We start from the raw sequence: 25,947 nt of genomic DNA on the forward strand, positions 1-25,947 counted from the left end.
TTAGGGAATGACTGAACGCCGGTTATATCGGGAGCAGAGCGTGACATCAGCCAAGAGGGCGGGGCCGGGCTTCTGGGAGCTGGGCGCACAAGAAGAGCGTCCTCACGCGCGCGCAAGGCCGGAGAGGAACAGGCCCGCAATGGCGTCTGCCACGTGGGAAGTGTGCGAACAGAGAGCCCACCGGGGCCTGGACCAGGTGGAATCCCGCGGCCGCCGGAGCGGAGGTAGGCGGGCCTGAGCCCTATCAGGAGAGGGGCGGTTGGGACCGCAACACTTCAGGTTCTGCCAAAAAGAAAACATGGTTACATGGTTTCCTGTCTGCAGCTTGGGAAGATGAGTTGAAGATTGATTTTATGTTTGTTTATGAAGCATTTATGCTTCAAATATAGGTCGACCATGGCTGAGGAAAACTTCCTAAATCTCAAACCAGCAATTTAAATCAGCAATTTTTCAGTTTTAAAACTGTAATTGCTGAACACCCATAATCACAATATTAATCTATAAAATAAAGATGATCAGCTATAATATTTCACCCGGTGCTGCCTCTCCCACTTGAGATGGCTGTGTGCATGCACACACGCACACACACACTAATATGTCATGCTCCATCTATTTTCTACATGCATGAAAACATCTTCTCACATATACACTAAGGGGCAGATTTTAAAGTTACGCATGCGGCCTACATTTGTGCGCACTACCACGGCGCGCACTAAATGTACGCCTGATTTTATAACATGCACACGGCATGTTATAAAATCAGGGGTCAGCGTGCGCAAGGGGTGCACAATTGTGCACCTTGCGTGTGACGAGTCGGCACTGCCTCCTCTGTTCCCTACCCCCACCCCACCTTCCCTTCCCCTAAACTCTCCCGCCCCCCAGCCCTAAGCTAAACCCCCCTATAAATGTTCTTACCTAGTTACGCCGGCCCGCGATCCCGGGCACAGCGGCAAATGGCCGCTGTGCCTGGAGGCTCCGGCTCTGCCCCCGCCCCTGAACCATACCGCCCCCCTTTTTTAAGCCCCGGGACTTACACGTGTCCTGGGGCTTTATATGCGCCAGCCGGGCCTTTTGAAAATCTGCCCCTAAGAGTATAGTAGCGAGGAGGATGGATATAAAAAAACCTGGCTGAAGTAAATAGAGTTTTATTACTAGCTTAACATAGTGAGCTTCTCCTTTAACTCAGTGGTAGAGTCCATGATATGGAACTGTAAAGTTGGATGTTGAAATTCTGAGATCCCTAACTGGAAAAATAAGCTGTGGCATGCACAGTGAGGGTGGAATCTCTCTTTATTCTTTGTTATACAGCTCATATCCATGGCAAAATAGATCTCCAGGGCTGTGTGATAATTAGAAGCTGCTACAATCAATAGCAATGGTATATTAACAAGCATGACTCACCCATATTGATGACTTATTACCAATGGTGTACTGAGGGTCTCTGGCACCCAAAAACAAATGCATTTGTGCCACCTTCCCTGCCCCCCCATCCCAGCCTGCCCACAGCCAAAAATTCACACTGATACAAACCAGAAAAGAAATGAACTGGCAGACTGTTGTGAACAGCCTATGAGATGAAAAGTTTTCTGTGCTTACTGAGATAGGGATTCAGCAGAGTTGCTTACCTGTAACAGATGTTCTCCAAGGACAGCAGGATGTTAGTCATAACACATGGGTGACATCATCAGATGGAGCCCAGCATGGAAAACGTTTGTCAAAGTTTCTAGAAACTTTGACTAGCACACTGAGCATGCCCAGCGTGCCACTATCCACGTGGAGTCCCTCTTCAGTCTTATATCATAGAATTTGCAAAAAATAAAATAAACCCAGAAAAACCTAAAGAAACCCAACTCCGCAGGCTGGCGAGTGGGTTTCGTGAGGGCTAACATCATGCTTTGCTTGGAAAACACCTGTTACAGTTAAGCAACTCTGCTTTCTATAAGAACAAGCAGGAAGGTAGTCCTCACACATGGGTGAATGTGTAGCTATAGGCTGCTCCCAAACATAAGGTGCACAGCAATTAACAGGTGCAAACGTGCACAACAACTAGTGCTGCTATAACACTGGGAGAAAGCCTGCACCCGAACCAGATCCAAGGTAGGGAAGAGTTGGGTTTTATGGCTGGAAAAGATTAAGGAGTATTGACTGACCAAAAGGCCTGTCACGTTGACCATCTTTGTCCAGACAGTAATGAGAGGCGAAGGTGTGGAGAGAACTCCAAGTCACTGCCCTGTAGATGTCGAGCTCGGGAACGGCACACAAGTGAGCTATCGAAGCAGACATGGGCTCGCACCAAATGAGTTTTGACATGGCCCTTAAGTTGCAGTCCCGCTTGAGTGTAGCAGAAAACGATACAGTCCTCTAGCCAGTTGGATAAGGTCTGTTTAGATACTGGAACTCTCAACCTGTTTTTGTCAAAGGAGACCAAATGTTGTGTGGACTGGCGGTGAGACGCCGTCCAGTCCAGGTAAAAGGCTAGGGCTCTTTTACAGTCTAGAGTCTGCAAGACACGCTCACCTTGGTGGGAGTGAGATCTTGGAAAAAAATATGGGTAGGATAATGGATTGATTGAGATGAAACTCCGTGACCACCTTTGGGAGGAACTTCGGATGCGTATGCAAAACCACCTTACATGGAAAATGTTGTATAAGGTGGGTATGACACCAAAGCCTGAAGTTTGCTGATCTTGCATGCTGAGCTGACCGCCACCAGGAAGATGACCATTCCAGGATAGGTACTTCAGGTTGCAAGATCTCAGGGGCTCAAACCGTGCCCCTCATGAGATAAGTCAAGACCACATTGAGGTCCTAGGAGACTACTGGGAGTCGAATTGGAGACTTAAGCTGCTGCAAATCTCGCATAAAACACCCCACAAGCAGATGGGTGGAGATGGATCCGCTATTTATCCTCTGATGACATGCCCCTATGGCACTAAGGTGAACTCTCACAGAGGTGGTCTTCAAGCTAGCCTCAGACAGGTGCAACAGATAGTCCAAAGTCTCAGTGTGGAGCATGAGAATGGGTCCAATCCATTCCCCTCACACCAAACTGACAATCACTTCCACTTGAGGTTGTAAGATCTCCTCGTGGAAGGCTTCTTGGACTCCACTAGCACTCAAGACATGCCATCTGAAAGGTCCAGGGACTGTAGGGTCACCCGGTCAACATCCATGGTGTGAGGGACAAGGCTAGAAGTTGGGGTGGTGTAGCCTGCCCTGATCCTGCGTGATCAGGTCTGGAGCAGTCCCAAGCTGGATCGGAGGATATGAGGCCAGATCTTGCAGGAGCGGGAACCAGATCCGATGTGGCTGAAAGGGTGCTATCAGGATCATGGTGCTTTGGTCCTGTTGGAGGTTTTGGAGCATCTTCGAGACTAGTGGCAGCAGGAGATACGCATACAGGAGGCTGGTGCCCCAGTGATGTGAGAAGGCATCTGACCCCGATCTGCTGCCCGTCTTGACCACGGAGTAGAATTGATCCACTTTCTTGTTGTCTGGGGAAGCGAACGGATCTATGTTGGGGTTCCCCACAGGTGGAAGATGCAGTCCACCACCTCCTGTTTTGGGACCATTTGTGGGGCCAGAAGGGTCCGACTCAACAAATCCGCCAGGACGTTGTCCGTCCCTGGGAGGTACATGGCTCAGAGAAACATGCCCTGCAAGAGAGCCCAGGGCCAGATCTGTACTGCTTCCTGGTAGAGGAAAGAACGAATCCATCCCTCCCTGCTTGTTCAAGTACCACATTGCCACTTGTAGTTCTGATTGTCAGTTTCAACCAGAACTACACTTTTTGGCCAAGTAGTCCCAGAATGCCCATAGGGCATACAGGACTGCCCAGAGTTCCAGGAAGTTGATCTGGAGACGTTGCTCCTGGAAGGACGAGTGGCCCTGGGTGGCGGAGATCCACAACATGGGCCCCCCCCAACCTGTGTGAGAAGCATCTGGGGTAAGAGCAATTTGAGGCTGAGCGACCTGGAAAGGCATCCACCTCTCCAGGTGGGACAGGGTCTCCCACCACACAAGGGCTTGCCAAAGTGGTGTGGTGACCAAAATGCAAGCCTGGGTGGCCTGGCACCACTGAGAACGCAATGTCAACTGTGCTCTATGTTTGTGTAATCAAGTGAAAGGCATGATATGGACTGTCGCTGCCATATGCCGCAAAAGATGCAGGAAATGAGGTTCAGTGCTTGGTCCTAAGGCAAGAAGGCCTTTGTTTGGACCATATTGAACCTGGCCCCAATGAAGTCCAACTGCAGTGATGGAAGAAGTTGGGATTTTGGGTAGTTGATTAGAAATCCCAGGTCCTCCAGAGCACGTATGGTGGACTGCAGGGAATGCAATGCCTCCTGTCTGGAGTCACTCTTGATAAGCCAGTCATTGAGGTAAGGGAAGACATGTACTCGTCTCCTGAGATAAGCCCCCACCACTGCCAGTCATTTTGTGAAGATGCGGGGTACCGATGCGAGGCCGAAAGGCAGCACCCAATACTGGTAGTGTTTCAACTCCTACCAGGAAGCAAAGGTACTTCCGATCCCTAGGAGAAATGGGAATATGGGCATACATGTCTTTGAGATCGAAGGAGCAGAGCCAGTCTCTAGTCTTGAGGAGAGGGATCAGCTCCCAACAAGACGATTTTGAATTTTTCTCTGACAAAAAAGTGGTTCAACGCCCTTAGATTTAGTATGTTACGAAGGCCACCGGTTTTCTTGGAAATCAGGAAATGCCTGGAGCAGAACCCGTTGAACCCGTCGCCATGCTGTCTTGGAGGCACCAGTTTGATGGCTCAAGCCATTAAGAGGGTGGAGAGCTCTAACTGAAGTATTGGCTGATTCTTTGTAGATCTCCATGGGGGGCACAGAGGAGATTGTGGAGGAGTCCTTTGGAAACGCATTCTGTATCCCTGCCGAATGATAGATAGGACCCATTGGTCCGAGGTGACTGAAACCCACCATTCAGCAAAAAGCTGCAGGCGGCCTCCCACTGGAGGGTCTGTGCCTTGGGGTAGGGATCGCTGGCTCAAACTCCCCTGACCTTCAGTCAAAATCCCATGGTGGGGCTCTGTTGTGGGGTGGGGGCAGTCGAGAGGCACATGGCTGTCTTGCTCTTGCCCTAGCTGGTGCTCATTGGGGTCTCATTCTAGATGCCAGCGGATAATACTTCCTTGGCCAGTGTATTGTCAAGGTGGCTTTTTGCCTGAGGACTGAGGGTCCGAGGTGCTGGCCAATAACTGCTGAAGGGTTTCATGATAGTCCTTCAGCTGTGTTACTGCTTCCTTGATTTTGTCTCCGAACAGATTCTCCCCGGTACAGGGTAGGTCTGCCAGACGATCTTGTACTTTGGGTCGGAGGTCAGAAGCACAAAGCAAGGCCATATGCTGGGCCCCAATGCCAGCTGCTGCAACTCTTGTTGCTATTTCAAACACATCATATGCAGAGTGGACTTTGTGTTTGTCACATTCAAGGCCCTGTTGGAATTACCTTCTAGAAATCGTCCTGAAACTGCTTTGTGAAGCTCTGCCTCCGACGCAAGACAGTCCCATGACAGCATAGCTAATTCAGCCCTTCTATCGACGGGAAAAGGAAACCCACCAAGCTCAGTCTCTCTGACAGGCTGATGCAGTAATCTGTGCATTATGCCAGTGCACTGGATTTCAGCATACAGTTTTAATGCACAGATCACAATTTATTTTTTTTTAACTCCCTGATGCAGTAAGCTAATGCTATGTTACTACATCAGGCGTTTAAAAAAAAGGTTTTCATTGTAAAATGTGTGTTTGGCATAAACCGCATGCACATTTTAACTCAGGAAAAGGAGGGAGGAGGTATTATTGCTGACCTGCTATTGCTAGCACTTAAAACTCGTAAAAAAAAATTTTTTAAAGGGGGAAAATGAAGTTATCACTGACCAGGAGGAGAGAGCACTTATCCAGCTAAGTGGCAGCCACCACCATTTAGCCAAATAAGTACTTACTTATCCAGCTATCTGGCTTGGGGGCCGATGCAATACAGTGCGCTCAGCCAAGCACACTGTATAACCCGCAGTCGGTCATGGGTTAAATAGGCGCTAATCCATCCCCTAATGCAATAGTGGGATTAGCGCCTATTTACACGCGTCCGGCGCGGAGTGAATGAGATAGCGCTCATCATATGCAAATGCATGTGAATGAGGCTATTACTCATTCACTCCAAATGCAAAAAAATAAATGTGCATCTCAGACGCACATTTATCGCTCAGATATTAACGCTTGCCTGGAGCAGGCGTTGATAGCTGAGCGCATGTAAAAGAAATACAGAAAAGCAGAAAAAACTGCTTTTCTGTACTTCTTCAGTAAAAAAACAAACAAACAAAAAAATTTATCTCGGCAGACCACCGAGTTATGAAGACCGACGCCAGTAAACTCGGCATCGGTCTTCATAACTGGCAGCCGCACGGGGTTGCGTTAGCAAGGAGGCATTAAGGTCACGCAAGCGACCCTAAGTGCCTCCTTGCTAGCGCAACCCCCTAATTTGCCTATTGCATGACGCCCCCCTTGCGGGCGCCATGCGTGCATTAAGAAAGCAGGCGCTGAGAAGTCAGCGCCTGCTTTCCGCGAAAATTATTGCATTGGTCCCTTGGTTAGCTTATTCAGCTAAGCAGCGGTGACCCTGAACAGAATTTTGTTATAACAATCACAGGAGTCTTCAGGATCATCCCCCTTCTCCTGGTCAAATTGTACGTTACAATGAATCTCTAAGTGACCAAAACTGCCACAACCTCTACATAGTAGAGCATTAAACATGATATTTTTCTGCAATTCTTAATGCAAAATTGCTATTTTCTGATTTTAACATATTGAAAGTAATAAAATCACTTTAGGGTGTACATGCGATCTTCACTTCCAAACGTTTGCACGTGCCTTCTAGCAACAGTCAAAAGCACTAAGGAACATTAAAATCACTTGAGCTAATTGATGCTGCACATGTTGCCTCAGTGTGACTAACAGTGTTTCCCAGGGAAAATAAAATAAAAACTGAAAATGAAGATCCCTATGCATAGAGTATATTTTATATATATCTGTATCTATAGATATATCTATTTATTTATTTATCTATCTATCTATCTATCTATATATATACATACATACAAAACACACACTTAAATCAGACAGACCCTTTGGGTAGCTACTGGAAGCAGACAGTGGACTAGATGTACTCTTGAGGATCCTTTCAGCTTGTTTTTCTAGCATTCTGTTTAGAATTGTATTTTGAAAAGCTCAAGAATCCCACGTTCAATAATACGGTCCTCCACAGGCGATATTCATTACAGTTCTGATGACTTGTTCTTGTGTTATATAGCAAGTATTACTGAAATTAGAAAGCATCAGTATATTATGAAGAATTTTACTTTAGTCAAAAAGGAAATAATTTTGTTTCTTTTTTGCTTAGCCACATAATAAATGAATTAATAGAAACTGAACGTGTTTACGTAGAAGAGCTTCAGAGCATCATAGAGGTAAGACAACTTTTTTCATCCTGCTGCGATACTATTATAAATATTATGTATTAATATATTATAAAGGAAATTCAACTTTGTCGGAGCACTTGTAAACTATGCGTTTTTGTCATTTAAATAAATCTTGCCATACAGGAAGCTCCTGCTGAAAGAGTTGTGGTAGAAAAGAACAGGCTCCACAGTCGGACTAACAACAGAGAAGTAATGATCTGGCTGCATGGAAATTATAGATATGATAAGATGAACAAGACTGACATCTCTATTCTTGCCTATAGGTCAGGTGGTCATGAAAGTTTGACCTTAAACTGAAGCAAATGACACAGTTGTAGCATCAACAGTCAACTTTGAAATTGCTATATGTAGTACTGTGTGAGTGCTGCACAATTTCACTCACAGGAATCAGATTAAATAGAAGTATGAGCAAACATGGACTGTCTAGTTTATTGCTAAATCTTCCTTGCAGTTTAATTTGCATTTCAAAGTTCAGGATATACTCAATTATTTGGTGTAACAACAAAGAAATATAATCTGCACAATTGGAAGGTGGAATATAGAATGCACACGAGCAGTGCAATCGACAAACTAAAATGTGTGGTCACACTTCAGGCTATAGTTCTAATAACAGAAATTTTAGAGAACTGTGAAGGTCTAGATTACAGTCTGGCTGGATATAACAATGGAAGTGGTTATGGCCTCCATGACAGATAATCTGCTGCTGCTCTTGGATAGAGGAGAATCGACTTTTCTGATATTATTGGATGTTTCTAGAACATTTGATTAGGTGGACCATTCTCTCCTGTGGAACCCCATAAAAATAACTTTTCTAAATGGTGAACCAGTGCCATCAATGTTAACCGATTGCACTCTATCCTTCAAAAATGAGAAAATCCAATTAATAATTCCCTTCAACCCCACTAAATGACAATGAGTTAGTAGGAGAGAATGGCCCACCAAATCAAATGCTTCCATTATTACATCCTGCACTAAAACCAGCCAAACTATGATCTAGACCCTCACAGTTCTCTAAAAATTATGTTATTAGAACTATAGCCATTTCTTCAAGCAGCTTCGCCACATATGGGAAGCCTGACATAGGTGGATAATTACCATGTATACATGGATCCAGGATTCTTTCCACTGAAAAATGGTTTTGCATCTTGTGCCTTATTTGCATTTTAGATATCTAAATGTCTATCACCCTTCTACGGTTTACATAATTAGGTCCTTAACTCTCTTTTCATAGGATTTTGGTACAACACACCATTTTGATAGACCTTCTCTGGACTATCTTTTTTTTTTCTGTAATTTATATTTTATTGAAAATTTCAAACTTTAAATCAGTAACACATTGTCTGGTAGGCACATATTAAACCAGGTGTACAAGGCGAGCACAAGAAATATATATAAAAATAGCAATAACGTAAAGCAACATAAAAGAAAATACTGCCCGCCTTCATTAAAATGCATAACTAATATCCTACGGCAAATAATCTGTCCACTTAAAAAGGTTTGGTGAAAGGTGAAATTAAGGGATATGTTCTTTAGAGTTTATGTGTGTCTGAGGTAATAAGCAAGCCAGAGATAGTTAATTCTAGTGTCTGTCTTTCCCACCCATTCAACCCTTGATTTTTAGGCACGAGCACGCTCATTAAAAATCAATCAGGATACCAGTCCTTATTAAAAGTTTAATCATCCCCTTGTAGGACACTAGCTGATTAATTAGTAAATTCACTTGTAAATTTAAAGTACTCTCATTCCAACTCTCTTAGTATCCTAAACTTAACTAGGAACTCAATAAAACTAAGATGAAGGCAGCAGTCCAGCAGCAAGAGGGGGGCTTTCCAGTCTTTTGCATTGAGTGTCACATGTATGATTTTTTACCCGCCAGTGAGAGATTGTATGTGTGCACTCGGTGCAAAGAGCTCCTGGCTCTCAGGGAATGAGTCCGATCTCTGGAGGCTGGAGTAGCAGACTTGGAGGAGCTGAGGCAGACAGAGAGGTACATTGATGAGACCTTCAGGGACATAGTAGCCAAGTCCCAAATCCAGTCTGGCAGCCCCAGTGCTGCCTTGGATCAGAAAGGTTTCCCAATAGGAGAACATCACCCTGGTATAGCAGGAAGTGATCCTGTAGCAAGGACCTGCTCTCCAGGTGATGTACTGTCCTGTCGCACTGAGGGCAAGTCTCCCAGGGCTACTGCCCAGCAGGGAAGCATTAGGCCGGCCATCATAGTTGGTGATTTGATTATTAGAAATGTAGATAAGCAGGGTGGCTGGTGGACATGAGGAATGCCTGGTAACTTGCCTGCCTGGTGCGAAGGTGGCAGATCTCACGTGTCACCTAGATAGGATTATAGACAGTGCTGGGGAGGAGCCGGCTGTCGTGGTACATGTGGGCACCAACGACATAGGAATATGTGGGAGAGAGGTTCTGGAAGCCAAATTTAGTATTTTAGATAGGAAGCTGAAATCCAGAACCTCCAGGGTGGCATTCTCTGAAATGCTTCCTGTTCCACATGCAGGTCCCCAGAGGCAGGCAGAGCTCCAGAGTTTTAATGTGTGGATGAGATGATGGTGCAGGGAAGAGGGATTCAGCTTTGTAAGGAACTGGGGAAACCTTTGGGGAAAGGGGAGACTTTTCCGAAAGGATGGGCTCCACCTTAACCAGAGTGGAACCAAGCTGCTGGCACTAACTTTCAAAAATAGATGGATACATGTCTAACTATTGTTTAGCCTGTTACACAAAAATATCACACTATTTATTGTTTATGGTTTATGATGATACCAGTCTCCCAGTTTTAGTTGTTCCAAGTTAAATACTCCTTGTTCTATGTAATAGCATTCTTACATGCATGTTAATGTTAAAATGTAAATCGAATTGATTTGTAACTCTGCTACATGAATTTCGGTATATAAAAATGCTAAATAAATAAAAAGGAGATAGAGCAGCTTTTAACTATAACAAAAGGGAAAGCAGACAGTCACTCAGCAGTGCATGGTTCGGAGAAATGTATCCTTGAAGGATACTAATGAACAGGAGAGTTAGGGCATCCCAACAGAGAGGTTCCATTAAAAGCAAACATAGTCCATGTCCCTATATGTAAAAAATCACCGAAGCTAATGATTTCCGAATTATCCCTAACAACTGAAAATCAGGTTGTTTATACAAACAAAAAACACACTTTGAAATGTCTGTATGCCAATGCCAGAAGTCTAAGAAGTAAGATGGGAGAGTTAGAGTGTATAGCAGCAAATGATGAGATTGACATAATTGGCATCACCGAGACTTGGTGGAAGGAGGATAACCAATGGGACAGTGCTACATTAGGGTACAAATTATATCACAATGATAGGGAGGATCAACTTGGTGGGGGTGTCCGGGAGGGTATAGAGTCCAACAGGATAAAGATCATACAAGAGACTAAAGGCTCAGTAGAATCTATATGGGTAGAAATCCCATGTGTGTTGGGTAAGAGTATAGTGATAGGAGTATACTACCGTCCACCTGGACAAAATGGTCAGACAGATGATGAAATGCTAAGAGAAATCAGGGAAGCTAACTAATTTGGCAGTGCAATAATAATGGGAGATTTCAATTACCTCAATATTGACTGGGTAAATGTAACATCAGGACTTGCTAGAGACATAAAGTTCCTGGATATAATAAATGACTGCTTCATGGAGCAATTGGTTCAGGAACCAACAAGAGAGGGAACTATTTTAGATTTAATTCTTAGTGGATCGCAGGATTTGGTGAGAGAGGTAACGGTGGTGGAGCCACTTGGCAACAGTGATCATAATATGATCAAATTTAAACTAATAACTGGAAGGGGGACAATAAGTAAATCTGCAGCTCTAATAGTAAACTTTCAAAAGGGAAACTTTGATAAAATGAGGAAAATAGTTAGAAAAAAACTGAAAGGTGCAGCTGCAAAGGTTAAAAGTGTTCAACAGGCATGGACATTGTTTAAAAATACAATCCTAGAGGCGCAGTCCATATGTATTCCACACATTAAGAAAGGTGGAAGGAAGGCAAAACGATTACCATCATGGTTAAAAGCTGAGGTGAAAGAGGCTATTTTAGCCAAAAAAAATCCTTCAAAAATTGGAAGAAGGAGCCATCTGAAGAAAATAGGATAAAACAGAGTTGCTTACCTGTAACAGGTGTTCTCACAGGATGTTAGTCCTCACATATGGGTGACATCATCAGGATGGAGCCCAATCATGGAACACTTTTGTCAAAGTTTCTGGAACTTTGACTGGCACCTACTGGGCATACCCAGCAATGCACTGACCCTGCATCCAGCAGGGGTCCCCCTTCAGTCTCATAGTAAAAAGTATGTGCGAAAAATAAAATAAGAAAACGTAAACAAACCCAACTCTGCGGGGTGGTGGGTGGGTTTTGAGAGGACTAACATCCTGCTGTTATCTGAGAACACCTGTTACAGGTAAGCAACTCTGCTTTCTCACAGGGCAAGCAGGATGGTATATGGGTGAGTACTGAGCTGAGGATGCCCGAGCAAAGCACCAAATGCACCCAAAGGCGTGCAACAGGCACAACAACAGGGGTGGAAATTTGGTTAGGAGGGCATCCTGAACCCTGAATGGGTCGGTGGAAGGAAGTTAAACTGAAAACAAGTTGCGTAGAACAGACTGGCCAAAGATGGAAGGAATCTTGTCTGCCAGCCTTATCTAAGCAATAATGTGCTGTGAATGTATGGAGAGGACTCCAGGTAGCAGCCTTACAAATATCAGCAAGCAGCACCGAACGTAGGTGCGCTACTGATGTCGCCATGGCCCTGATAGAGTGTGCTTTTACACGGTCTTGCAGCGGAATGCCTGCTTGCTGGTAGCAAAAAGAAATGCAATCCGCTGACCATGCTTTGATCTGGATTGATGTTAATCTTAACCATGACATGAGGAACCCAAGAATTTGGAGATTCCCCAGTTTTTTGTTCAATGACCCTGATTTTAGGGACTTTTTACGGGACAAAAGGGAAGCCTTTGCAAATTATAATTCTCAGCATGAGAATATTCCCTGATTATTTTGGGAAACTAGTAAAGCTGTTGTGAGGGGGGGAGATTACCTCATTTTTATTACTGCCCTGTGTATCCTTTCTGTTCAGCAGTACCATATCTAGTTATCAAGTTTCTCAATTGTTTTAATATATCAGATTTCTCACTTGTTATAATGTATCAAATTTTCTCACTTGTAATGTAAACCGATGTGATGTGCAAACGAACGTCGGTATATAAAAAGCCATAAATAAATAAATAAATAAATAAATAAATAAATAACTAACCAGGAGGAAAAGGGTCTGCTTTCCCACAGGATTTCATAATTTGATGAAATTGAAAGACACAATTGAGTGGATTTCTTGTGGGCCAATGTGCGGTCTAGATAGAAGGCTAGAGCACGTTTGCAGTCCAAAGAATGCACAGCCTGTTCTCCTGGGTTTGCATGGGGCCTGGGAAAAAAGGTATGTAGGATAATAGATTGGTTAATATGAAATTCTGACACTACCTTCGGTAAAAATTTAGGGTGAGTGCGGAGCACTACCCTGTCATGCAGAATTTTAGTGTAAGGCGGGTAGGTAACTAATGCCTGCAATTCACTAACTTTGCGAGCGGACGTGATAGCGAGAAGGAAAACTACTTTCCACATGAGATAACGGAGATCACAGGAGTGTAGAGGCTCAAAAGGAGGTTTCATGAGCCGTCCTAAAACTACGTTAAGGTCCCAAGCAGGGGCCGGAGGGCGCAGTGGAGGTTTTAAGTGGAGCAAGCCTCTCACAAAGCGCATTACTAAGGTTGTGTGGAAATAGGAACATCCCCTACGCCTTCATGAAACACGGCTACTGCGCTGATATGCACCCTAATGGAGGAAGTTTTTAGGCCTGCCTCCGACAGATGCCAGAGATAGTCCAGAAACTTCACTGTGGAACAAGTGAAGGGGTCTAAGGACATAGAGGTGCACCATACTGTAAACATCTTCCATTTGGAGCGGTAAGACCTTCTCGTGGAAGGTTTTCGTGAAGCTATCAGGACTCGGACACCGACTCTGAAAAGGTTAAGAGGTTGGAGTATTAACCTTTCAACATCCAGGCAGTAAAAGATAGGGCCTGGAGGTTGGAGTGGCGCAGACATCCGTTGTTCTGAGTTATCAGAAGCGGATCCTTCCCCAGAGGAATGTGGCGGCATACTGATAAATCCTGGAGGATTGGAAATCACACCTGGCTTGGCCAGTGAGGGGCTATCAGAATCATTATGCCCTTGTCCTTCTGTAACTTCATGAGAGTCTTCGATATGAGTGGACGTGGCGGATATGCATAGAAAAGACTGGTGGTCCACGAGAGGGCGAAAGCGTATCTCGGTTGTGAGTGGTGGATGCAAGTGAGGGAGCAGAAGTTTTCTACTTTGCAGTTGTGAACTGACGCAAAGAGGTTTATGTGAGGAAAACCCCAACGTTGGAAGATTGTGTCCGCTACTGTGGGGTTGAGATACCACTCGTGCGGAAGAAACGTGCGGCTCAACTTGTCTGCCAACACATTGTCCATGCCCGGCAAGTAGGTGGCTGTGAGGTACATTGAGTGGGAAAGGGCCCACGCCCATATCTGTGCAGCTTCCTGACACAGGAGGTAGGAGCCCGTTCCCCCTATCTTGTTGATGTACTACATAGCCACCTGGTTGTCGGTTTGAATCAGGATGGTCTTGTTTGAGAGGCAATCCTGAAGGACCCTGAGGGCATATCTGATTGCCCGAAGCTCCAGGAAATTTTTCTGGTGTTTGGCTTCCTCTGGAGACCAGGTTCCCTGAGTCTGCAGGTCACCTACATGAGCATCCCACCCTAGGTTGGAGGAGTCTGTTGTCAAGGTAATTTGAGGTTATATAGCCTGAAATGGAAGGCCTTGAGTTAGATTGGAGTGTTGCATCCACCAGGCCAGCGATAGTCGGAGCTGTGTGGTAACCTGAACAATGCTGGACATTGGCTGACAAGCTTGAACCCACTGGGATTTTAGAGTCCACTGCATGACTCTCATAGCTAGGCGGGGCCATCGGAAATGACATGCCACCGAGGATGCCATGTGACCTAGCGGTATGAGGAAGTGACGAGCAGTTGAGGATACCCGAGTCTGTAAAAGATGTGCCAGAGAGGCCAAGGTGAAAGCCCGATCCTGAGGAACGAAGGCTTTCGCCTGTATAGTGTCGAGGTCGGCCCCTATAAAAGATAGGGTTTGGGATGGAACTATCTTGGATTTGGGATAGTTGATTAGAAACCCTAGGGAGATCAGGGTATGGAGAGTGAGATGCAAGGATGCCAATGCGGCTTGCCGAATCGGAGCCCTTATCAATCAATCGTCCAGATAAGGGTAGACATCGACACCCTGACTCCTGAGAAAGACTGCGACTACCACGAGGCACTTGGTGAAAACTCGTGGAGCAGACGCTAGGCCACGGTACTGGAAGTGACAAGGGCCGACCAGGAATTGCAGGAATTTGCGATGAAACGGAAGAATTGAGATGTGTGTGTATGCGTCCTGAAGATCTAGAGAGCATAACCAATCTCCCTTTTGAAGAAGAGGAAGTAGAGCCCCAAGGTTACCATCTTGGAACTTCTCTCTTTGGAGATATTTGTTTAGTGCACGAAGGTCCAGGATTGGATGAATGCCACCTGACCTTTTGGGGATGAGGAAATACCAGGAATAGAATCCCTGCCCCCGTTAGGAGAGGGGCATTGGTTCTATTGCCCGGGACTGGAGGAGGGTTGATACCTCCTGTTCCAGAAGGAGAGAGTGGTCGGTTGATCCCCACGTCAGCCGAGGTGGGGAGTCCGATGGTACAGTCAGGAAGTTGAGGTGGTAACCCTGAGAGACTACTGCAAGTAACCACTGATCGGAGGTGACTGTGTGCCAAGTGTTGGTGAAATGGCACAACCGACTGCCAACTGGTACTGATGGAAAAGGAGGTTGGCCTATGCTCTCTAGAAAGGAGTCAAAACCCAGACGCTGGTCCTGGCTGAGGAGCAGGTTGGGTCTTCTGAGGTCAGGATTGCCTGGACTGACCTTTTTGATAAGGCTTAGAAGGGCGACCTCGGGAAGCTGGAGGATAAATCCTTCTTGGTTTATAGGTCAGTCGCTTAGAGTCTCACCTGAATGTCCTCTTGGAGGTGGACGAGAACTCAGCAGGCACTAAAGAAAGTTGACGCAGAGTTTCATGGTGATCCTTGAGCTGCTCCACAGTCTCCTGAATTTTGTCTCCGAAGAGATTATCCCCAGCACATGGCAGGTCAGCCAACCTGTCCTGTACCTCTGGTCTGAGGTCAGAGGATTTCAACCAGACCCACCTTCTTGCACTAATCCCCGCGGCGGACACCCTAGAGGCAGTGTCAAATATGTTGTACGCAGTGCGTACCTCATGCTTACCAGCATCCAGGCCTTTCTGAGCTAGAGCATTAAGGTCATCCTGGAATTGGTCAGGTAAAGATTCAGAGAAATCTTGTATCTTCTTAAAGGGTTTCTGTTATACTGGGTCATGTACAACTGGTAAGAAGCAATGAGAGATATAAACATTGAACCATGAAAAACCCATCTGTCAAAAGCATCTAGGGATTTCTGTTCCTTTCCTGGAGGAATAGAGGAATGAGGTTTGAACATCTTGCCTTTTTTCTGGGCCGATTCCACAACCACAGAGTGATGATCCAGTTGTGATCTTTGGAACCCAGGAGCTGACTGCACAAGATAGGTGGCATCTGTCTTATGGTTAACAGGTGGGACTAAACTCCCAATTCCTCTTTAGCAGGTCAATTAGGATTTCATGAATGGGAACTGACATGATTTCCTTAGGAGCATTAAGAAACTGGAGTACTTCCAGCATCTTGTGCCTTGAATCTTTTTCTGTCTGAAGCTGAAATAGAATTGTTTCAGACATTTCTTTAATGAAGTTAATAAAGGACAGATCCTCTGGAGGAGAACGCATTCTCTCTTCAGGGGGAAAGGACTCAGAAGGCAGATCATCAGTATCCTGGGAAGAATCATCAGTCCGAGTATCATAAGGTTGATCACCAGCTCCCTGAGGATCTTCAGAAGGAAGAAAAGGTGTTAATCCCAAGGGACCATGCCTAGGCATCGATGGTATCGGATGTGGCACCGAAGGCATAAATGGGAGGCACCAATGGAACCGGCGACATCGATGGATGAGTCAGTGGCAGAATTCCAGACGGCGGTATGGGTATCAGTGTTTCTTCATCTTCTGATGACACAGGGATTGGCATCGAAGGAAGAGGGCATACCAGTGTTCTCGGTTCCAGTGGTGGAAGTGCATCGAGCAACACATCCAATTTACCCAATAGCAGTGCGAGCGCCATGGGAATCGGATAGGTGACCGGCATCGATGGAGGCTGGAAGCCTTGCAGTACTTTACCGATGGCCTCTTGGATCATCCTATCCAATTCCTCGCGGAAGCCTGGGGCGAGGAACCCCAGCACCGGAGTAGGAGGCAGCACTGGCGTAGCTGGAGGGTCCACCGGTGAAAGTGGAATCACGGCTCCCAGCACCGATGAAGTGGGGAACGCCTCGGTGACCCAGAAACAGAGGAGGATGGGGCCTTCTCTGAACGTGATTTCTTTGTCAGTGGCTCTGTCGACGCCGATGCCAAGGACTTGCCAGGTTCAGCAGACTGAACCTTCCGATACCGGTGTCGACGCTTTTCATAATGTTCTCCTAGGTCCGGGTCTTGAGGCAAAGAGGAGGAAGTCGACACCTTCGGAGAAGTCGATGCCGGTCTGACAGCACCGGTGTCCCGTTGCTGACGAGAGGTTGATGGCACCGGCTCAGACCAAGTAGAAGCGGTCGATGGAGTCGGGAGTTTTGAATGAAAAAGAAACTCCATCTTTTCCAAACGGGCCTTACTGCCCTTCGGCGTCATTTGGGCACATTTGGTGCTAGTTAGGGTATCATGGTCGGACCCCAGGCACAAAACACAAACTCTGTGCGGGTCTGTGATGGACACTGTCCGAGGACAATTGGGGCACCGACGAAAACCCGACGCCATGGCTTAGACAAATATTTAGCCGCGGTCGATGGCCAGTAGGCCTCAAAGGAAAAGCTTGACGGGAATTGACCGCAAAGAAGGGAAAAACCTTACCTTTCGACTGCGGAGTATAGATATCGATAGGGGGACCCCTATAAGGTAGATTATTTTGAAATTTTTTAAAGAAGTTCTGTGAGGAAAATTCCTGTCAGAAATCTGAAGCGAGCTCCTTAACCCGCGTGGCTACTGCTGCGCGGAAAAAAAGAGACTGAAGGGGGACCCCTGCTGGATGCAGGGTCAGTGCATTGCTGGGCATGCCCAGTAGGTGCCAGTCAAAGTTCTAGAAACTTTGACAAAAGTGTTCCGTGATTGGGCTCCATCCTGATGATGTCACCCATATGTGAGGACTACCATCCTGCTTGTCCTGTAAGAAAACATAAGCATTGTCAAGTTAAGTGTAAAACATTGATAAGACAGGCGAAGAAAGAATTTGAAATGAAGTTGGCCATAGAGGCAAAAACTCATAATAAAAACTTTTTAAAATATAGCCGAAGCAAGAAAACTGTTGGACCATTAGATGACCGAGGGGTTAAAGGGGCTCTTAGGGAAGATAAGGCCATTGCAGAAAGACTAAATTAATTCTTTGCTTCCATGTTTACTAATGAGGATGTTGGGGAGATACCAGTTCTGGAGATGGGTTTTCAGGGGTGATGAGTCAGACGAACTGAACGAAATCACTGTGAACCTGTATGTAGTATGCATCCTAGGCTACTGAAGGAACTCAAAAATGAAATTTCTGATCTATTAGTTAAAATTTGTAACCTATCATTAAAATCATCCATTATACCTGAAGACTGGAGGGTGGCCAATGTAACCCCAATATTTAAAAAAGGCTACAGGGGCAATCCGGGTAACTATAGACCAGTGAGCCTAACGTCAGTGCTGGGAAAAATAGTGGAAACTATTCTCAACATCAAAATCATAGAACATATAGAAAGACATGGTTTAATGGAACACAGTCAACATGGATTGGGGCAAGACAGGCTGGTAGAGCGGAGGTAGTCATGACCCTGTGGTTTTGATAGGGGCAAGACAGGCTGGTAGAGCAGAGGTAGTCAGGTTGCTGTGCTTCATTTTTTTGAAGGGGTTAATAAACATGTGGATAAAGGTGAACCGGTAGATGTAGTGTATTTGGATTTTCAGAAGGCGTTTGACAAAGTCCCTCATGAGAGGCTTCCATGAAAACTAAAAAGTCATGGGATAGGAGGCAATGTCCTTTCGTGGATTACAAACTGGTTAAAAGACAGGAAACAGAGAGTAGGATTAAATGGTCAATTTTCTCAGTGGAAAAGGGTAAACAGTGGAGTGCCTCAGGGATCTGTACTTGGACTGGTGCTTTTCAATATATATATAAATGATCTGGAAAGGAATACGATGAGTGAGGTTATCAAATTTGCAGATGATACAAAATTATTCAGAGTAGTTAAATCACAAGCGCATTGTGATACATTACAGGAGGACCTTGCAAGACTGGAAGATTGGGCATCCAAATGGCAGATGAAATTTAATGTGGACAAGTGCAAGGTGTTGCATATAGGGAAAAATAACCCTTGCTGTAGTTACATGATGTTAGGTTCCATATTAGGAGCTATCACCCAGGAAAAAGATCTAAGCATTATAATGGATAATACTTTAAAATCGTTGGCTCAGTGTGCTGCAGCAGTCAAAAAAGCAAACAGAATGTTAGGAATTATTAGGAAGGGAATGGTTAATAAAACGGAAAATGTCATAATGCCTCTATATCGCTCCATGGTGAGACCGCACCTTGAATACTGTGTACAATTCTGGTCGCCGCATCTCAAAAAAGATATAGTTGTGATGGAGAAGGTACAGAGAAGGGTGACCAAAATCATAAAGGGGATGGAACAGCTCCCCTATGAGGAAAGGCTGAAGAGGTTAGGGCTGTTCAGCTTTGAGAAGAGATGGCTGAGGGGCGATATGATAGAGGTCTTTAAGATCATGAGAGGTCTTGAACGAGTAGATGTGAATCGGTTATTTACTAGGGATGTGAATCGTTTTTTGACGATTTAAAATATCGTCCGATATATTTTAAATCGTCAAAAAATCGTTAGGGCCACGATACAATACCAATTCCCCCGATTTATCGTTAAAAAATCGTAAATCGGGGGAAGGGGGAGGGCAGGAAAACCGGCACACTAAAACCCCCTAAAACCCACCCCCGACCCTTTAAATTAAATCCCCCACCCTCCCGAACCCCCCCCCCCCAATGCTTTAAATTACCTGGAGATCCGGCGGTGGTCCAGAACGGCGGCGGTCCGGAACGGCCCCCTCAATAGAATTGTGTTGTCTTCAGCCGGCGCCATTTTTAAAAATGGCCGCCGCAAAATGGCGGCGGCCATAGACAAAAACGATTCGACGGAGGAGGTCGTTCCGGACCCCCGCTGGACTTTTGGCAAGTCTTGTGGGGGTCAGGAGGCCCCCCCAAGCTGGCCAAAAGTTTTCCTGGGAGTCCAGCGGGGTTCCGGGAGCGATTTCTTGCCGCGAATCGTTTTCGTACGGAAAATGGCGCCGGCAGGAGATCGACTGCAGTAGGTCGTTCAGCGGGGGTTCCGGACCGCCGCTGAACGACCTCCTGCACTCGATCTCCTGCCGGCGCCATTTTCCGTACGAAAACGATTTGCGGCAAGAAATCGCTCCCGGAACCCCGCTGGACTCCCAGGAAACTTTTGGCCAGCTTGGGGGGGCCTCCTGACCCCCACAAGACTTGCCAAAAGTCCAGCGGGGGTCCGGAACGACCTCCTCCGTCGAATCGTTTTTGTCTATGGCCGCCGCCATTTTGCGGCGGCCATTTTGAAAAATGGCGCCGGCTGAAGACAACACGATTCTATTGAGGGGGCCGTTCCGGACTGTCGCCATTCTGGACCACCGCCGGATCCCCAGGTAATTTAAAGCATTTGGGGGGGTTCGGGGGGGTGGGGGATTTAATTTAAAGGGTCGGGGTGGGTTTTAGGGGGGTTTAGTGTGCCGGCTCACGATTTTAACGATTTTTCACGATAGTTTACACACCCAAACGGCAACAATACGATTCCCTCCCCCTCCCAGCCGAAATCGATCGTTAAGACGATCAAGGACACGATTCACATCTCTATTATTTACACTTTCGAATAATAGAAGCACTAGGGGGCATTCCATGAAGTTAGCAAGTAGCACATTTAAGACTAATCGGAGAAAATTATTTTTCACTCAATGCACAATTAAGCTCTGGAATTTGTTGCCAGAGGATGTGGTTAGTGCAGTTAGTGTATCTGTGTTCAAAAAAGGTTTGGATAAGTTCTTGAAGGAGAAGTCCATTAACGGTTATTAATCAAGTTTACTTAGGGAATAGCCACTGCTATTAATTGCATCAGTAGCATGGGATCTTCTTAGTGTTTGGGTAATTGCCAGGTTCTTGTGGTCTGGTTTGGCCTCTGTTGGAAACAGGATGCTGGGCTTGATGGACCCTTGGTCTGACCCAGCATGGCAATTTCTTATGTTCTTGCCGCATCCTCGAAGCTCCCCCCTGTAAACCTATGTGAAACAATAATAATACTGACTGGTGTTATATTAATTGCTTAATAAAGATTGGTCATCAACCCAAACAAATGTGCAGTCTCTGAGAGTTTTATATTTACTAATACTCAACCTTGACCCCTCCGTATACACCTCTCATGGCCACCCTACTATTGATTGCCTGATATCTTCATTAAAGTCCTACAGCCCATGTCCTCCCCCCCCCCTTAACCTCCCCCCTTCTACTAGGACCCCAATGATCATCTCCAAGGGTGATTTCTGCCCATTTCTTCCAACTCCTTTACCCCCTGGTTAGTTTGCTTCTTCCATTGGGTATAAGGGCGCCATAACCTCTCAAACGTATCGGACCATTTATGTCGTGCTGCTGTTAGAAAGCTGAGGTAATACATTTTTTGTAACCATTGTACCACTCGCTGCAAAGGTGGGAGTTGCGCATTTTTCCATGCATACGCCACTTCCCCCCTTGCTGCCATGATTATCTGTTGCGCCAGGAAAGCGGCATCTCTCTCCACACTGAGGGGACGTATATTTAAGAGGAAAAAGGTTGGAGTTTTTGGTAAACTCGTTCCCCTGAATTTCCTTAATGAGGTCCATCACCCCATCCCAGAACCTTGATATTTCTGGGCACTCCCACCACATATGGTAAAAGGTCCCCCTGTAATCCACAGCCTCTCCAGCAAAGACTGCCATTACCCGGAGAAAATTTTGCAAGTCGCACTGGGGGCAGATACCATCTATATAGCATCGTGTATCCTTGTTGTATGATAGCCACTGATATAGAGCTCTTGGCTATCTGACTATAGCACATCTCCCAGGATTTGCCCATAATGTTTGAGCTAGATCTCATTCCCAGTTCACTACATGTGGAGATGCTGGTCCCTCATCTCTACTAAGCAGTGCGTAAAGTTTTAAGATAACTTTAGTGATACATTGTGCCTTTTCACAGTAGCCCTCAAATAGGGATTTACCCCTATACAGATCACTCTTTACCTCCTTCTTTGATATGAACTGGGTGGACTGATAGTAGAGATAGAAATCAGAACCATCAAATTGATAGATCTGTTTCGCGTCTTCAAAGGGTTTCACATGCTCTCCATCCCATAGATGACCCAGCATCTAACATCCCTTACCCCTCCATCTATTTGCTGCAACTTTAGAGCATCCTGGTTTAAACTTAGTATTATAAAATATAGGTGTGCTATGGAAATGTTGGCAAGTCCCCACCAGCTTCACCCGCCACTTATCCCAGAGTTTCAAAGTGAGGGCAACTTTAGGGGATATCTTCCCAGATAAAGATCGAGATGAGGTGGTGAGCCACACCAAGCCCGTTAGTGGAGTGTCCGCCAGCATTGATTGTTCTAATTCCACCCACCTCCTTCTTCTCTCCCCCATATGCCAGTCCATAATCGCTTTCAGCTGTGCACTTGCACAATAGCCTAGCAACCAGGGGACTCCCATCCCCCCATTGGCTCTTGGGAGATACATAACTCTCCTGCTAATTCTTGGTGGCCTGCTCTTCCAGATAAAATGGAAAAGCTTACGTTGCCACAACTGAAACTTTGCTTCTGAAATATATACTGGCAATGTCTGAAATAAGTAACTCAGCCTCTGTAGAATGTTTATTTTGACTATACAGATTCTCCCCACCCAGGAGTATGGTGCCCTATCCCATTTACATAAGTCCCCTTGTATCTTCTCCCAGACCCCAGTATAGATGACTTCCCCAAGGGTATCCAGATTGGCACCTATTTTCACCCCTAAATATTTAACTTCCCTTGTCACTATTTTGAAGGGGAACAACTGTTTAATTCTTGTGACTTGATCAGCGGTTAGTGTGATATTCAGAAATTCCGATTTCTCTGCATTCAGTTGGTAGCCTGATACACTGCTGAAGTTTTGCAACGCTTGCATAAGATATACCAATGAATGTTCTGGGTGAATCACTGTAAACAAGATATCATCTGCAAACATAGCAAGTTTATACTTGCGCTGCCCCACCCGTACGCCCTGTATCTCCGGGACAGATCTAATTTTGATGGCTAGGGGTTGTAGATATAAAGCAAATAGAAGCGGAGAAAGTGGGCACCATTGCCTGATACCTCTGTTTATTGGGAAGACATCCGAATAACCATCATTCACTTTGATACACGCACTCACGATAATATACAACTTCCTGATCCATGTGGAAAAATTTCCTCCTAGCCCAAATCTCTCTAATACTTCAAAGAGATAATCCCAATGGACCATATCGAATGCTTTTTCTGCATCGATGGTGAGAAGGCCCAAGGGTATTTTCCTTTCCCCAGCCCACCATATTAGATCCATCACTTTCCTGACATTGTTGGCTGCCAATCTGCCCAGTATAAATCTCGTTTGGTCGAAGTGTATCAGGTTACCTACAATATTGCCTAATCGATTAGCTAATATTTTGGCTAGAATCTTAAGGTCTAAATTTAATAAAGAAATGGGCCTATAGGAGCCACAGAAGGTAGCCTCGCTCCCCGGTTTGGCCAGTACAGTGATGCCTGCTTTATTAGTGCCCAATAGAGCCCCCCTTCAGTAGTTCGTTAAAGGCCCTTGCAAGCAGAGGCGCAATAACTGATTCCAATTGTTTATAAAAACCCGCCAAGAATCCATCTAGCCCTGGTGATTTTCCCATTTTTAGTTCCTTGATAGCCTGTGTGACTTCAAGCACCACTACATCAAACACAACAAAAGAATGCGTTCACAAGCTCCACATATTAAAAAAGCTGAAACCTCTCCTCTATTTTCAGGACTTTAGAACAGTTCTCCAAACAATTCTATTTTCAAAAATTGATTACTGCAACTCTCTGCTAATTGGCCTTCCAGCTATCACCACCAAACCACTACAAATGTTGCAGAACTCGGCCGCCAGGATTTTAACCAATTCTAGTAGAGGAGAACACATCATACCTATCCTAAAAAGCCTACACTGGCTCCCTATCACATCTAGAATCATATTCAAAGTTCTAACCATAACTCACAAGACCATTCATTCCCAAACTTCGCTAGATCTAAACTGCCCACTTCGTTATCATGCATCATCAAGACCAATCAGAACCGGCTACTTAGGCACCCTATATGCACCTCCAGCCAAGACATTGCTCAAGAAACGTGCATTTCGATTGCCAGTCCCATTCACTGGAATGCCCTCCCCACGGACCTTCGTCTAGAAACCTGTAGTCAAACGTTCAAAAAGAAGCTGAAAACTTGGCTTTTCACAAAAGCCTTCACTTAAAGATCTCTCTCCCGAGCCTGGATCTAGGGTTAGATTCACTCATTCACAATCCAATACGCTAGATGTTTGATGCTATAACTATATAATGTTATTCATTCTCATGATTTTACCTTCTCAGATGTGCTTTTGCTCCACTCATGATTACTGAGTCTGATGTAAATTTAAGTTCTTTGGTTTATCCATTACTATCTTTAATTGACTATTACTGGTAATAGTTGTAAGACAAGTTCTTTGCTTTATTTATAATTTCTTACGAAGTTCGCCTTGTTATTTGTACCCACATGTTCGATGTAATTTCCAGCTTTAGTTCTCTGTAAACTGACGCGATATGTACTATTACATGAACATCGGTATATAAAAGCCTTTAAATAAATAAATAAATCTCTGTTGAGACTATCCTGTTGGTTAGGAGTAGCACTGGGGATGTCAATTTTGCTAAGGTAATTTCTTATTCTATTGGTGGTGATGTCTAGTCTTCGCTTATACAGTTCTTTATAGAATTCTGAGAATCGAGCTCTAATATCCTCTGATAGACAGTCACTTAACTTCCGAGGTGCTGTGTGTTATCTGCAGATTTCCTCGTAATGCTGATTTCTTTTCTGGAATAGTGAAGTCAAGAGAAGGCTTCAAGCAGTGGAAGCATCTCAGAAAAAGTCGATACACAGCCTATAAAAATAAGAGCCTGCACGCTTAAGGTGTCAATCCCTGATGAAGGAGTAATTTTCTCCGAAACACTGCAGTGTCGGTACAGAACACTATAGCTTTGTGTCGGGCATGGAGCAGAAAAGAAAATCAGCATTACGAGGAAGTCTGCAGATAACACAGCACCTCGGAAGTTAAGTGACTGTCTATCAGTTTTTTGAAGTTAAGTGACTGTCGATCAGTAGAAAACCAAACAAAAATAGAAAAATAATAACACATCTCAAATAAGTGACCGATGATTATAAACCTTAAAGACAAATATCAGGTGTGCTTAACTCATGTTTGATAAACCTCCCGAGGTATATGATGGTCACTTTGAGGTGAAAAAAATATCTTTATAGAGTCTACTTTCAGAGACATAAGAAGCATTAATGCAGTCTATTTTTATATAGATAGCTCTATGGTATGAGCAAGATCTAATAATTTCATCTTAATTACTTTGCTGCAGTCCGCATAGGCCGCCTCCTCAGGTATACCTCAAAATCTGAGGTTCCCCCTTCTCGATCTGTTCTCCAAATCATCTACCCAGTCTTTTAACAGCGTGTTATCCTCCTGAAGTTCCTTTACTTCACGTATCATATTCATCCACCCTCTGCTCCAAGGCCTCCACCCTGCCTCCCAGCTCTTCATGATCTCTCCGGAGCTCTCCTACTATGTCTTTTAATTCTTGTTTCATTATGCTCATGTCGGCTTTTAACTCACCGAACCAAGTTTGAAAGTCCTCCCAGGAGAGGGGCAGGGCTTTAGCCCACGTTTGTTTAAGCAGTGGGTCTCTGTGTACCGGTGACGCAGGCCCGCCATCGCCATCTTGGGAGGCCTCCTCTGCAATAGGGGCCTCCACCATCTTTGACCCAGCAGTCGCGAAGGAAAACTGTTT

General features: G+C 45.2%; 1 protein-coding gene across 1 annotated transcript in view; it reads left to right on the forward strand.

The window, feature by feature from the left end:
* The window catches only part of MCF2L2 (MCF.2 cell line derived transforming sequence-like 2), a 774,003-nt gene that overhangs the window by 447,260 nt on the left and 300,796 nt on the right, over positions 1 to 25,947 (forward strand). The window contains 1 exon segment of the mRNA XM_029615373.1: positions 7,424 to 7,490. Within this exon segment, the coding sequence (XP_029471233.1) occupies positions 7,424 to 7,490 (67 nt within the window).

Source organism: Rhinatrema bivittatum, chromosome 9 (genome assembly GCF_901001135.1).
Source record: "Rhinatrema bivittatum chromosome 9, aRhiBiv1.1, whole genome shotgun sequence".
Classification (NCBI taxonomy): domain Eukaryota; kingdom Metazoa; phylum Chordata; class Amphibia; order Gymnophiona; family Rhinatrematidae; genus Rhinatrema; species Rhinatrema bivittatum.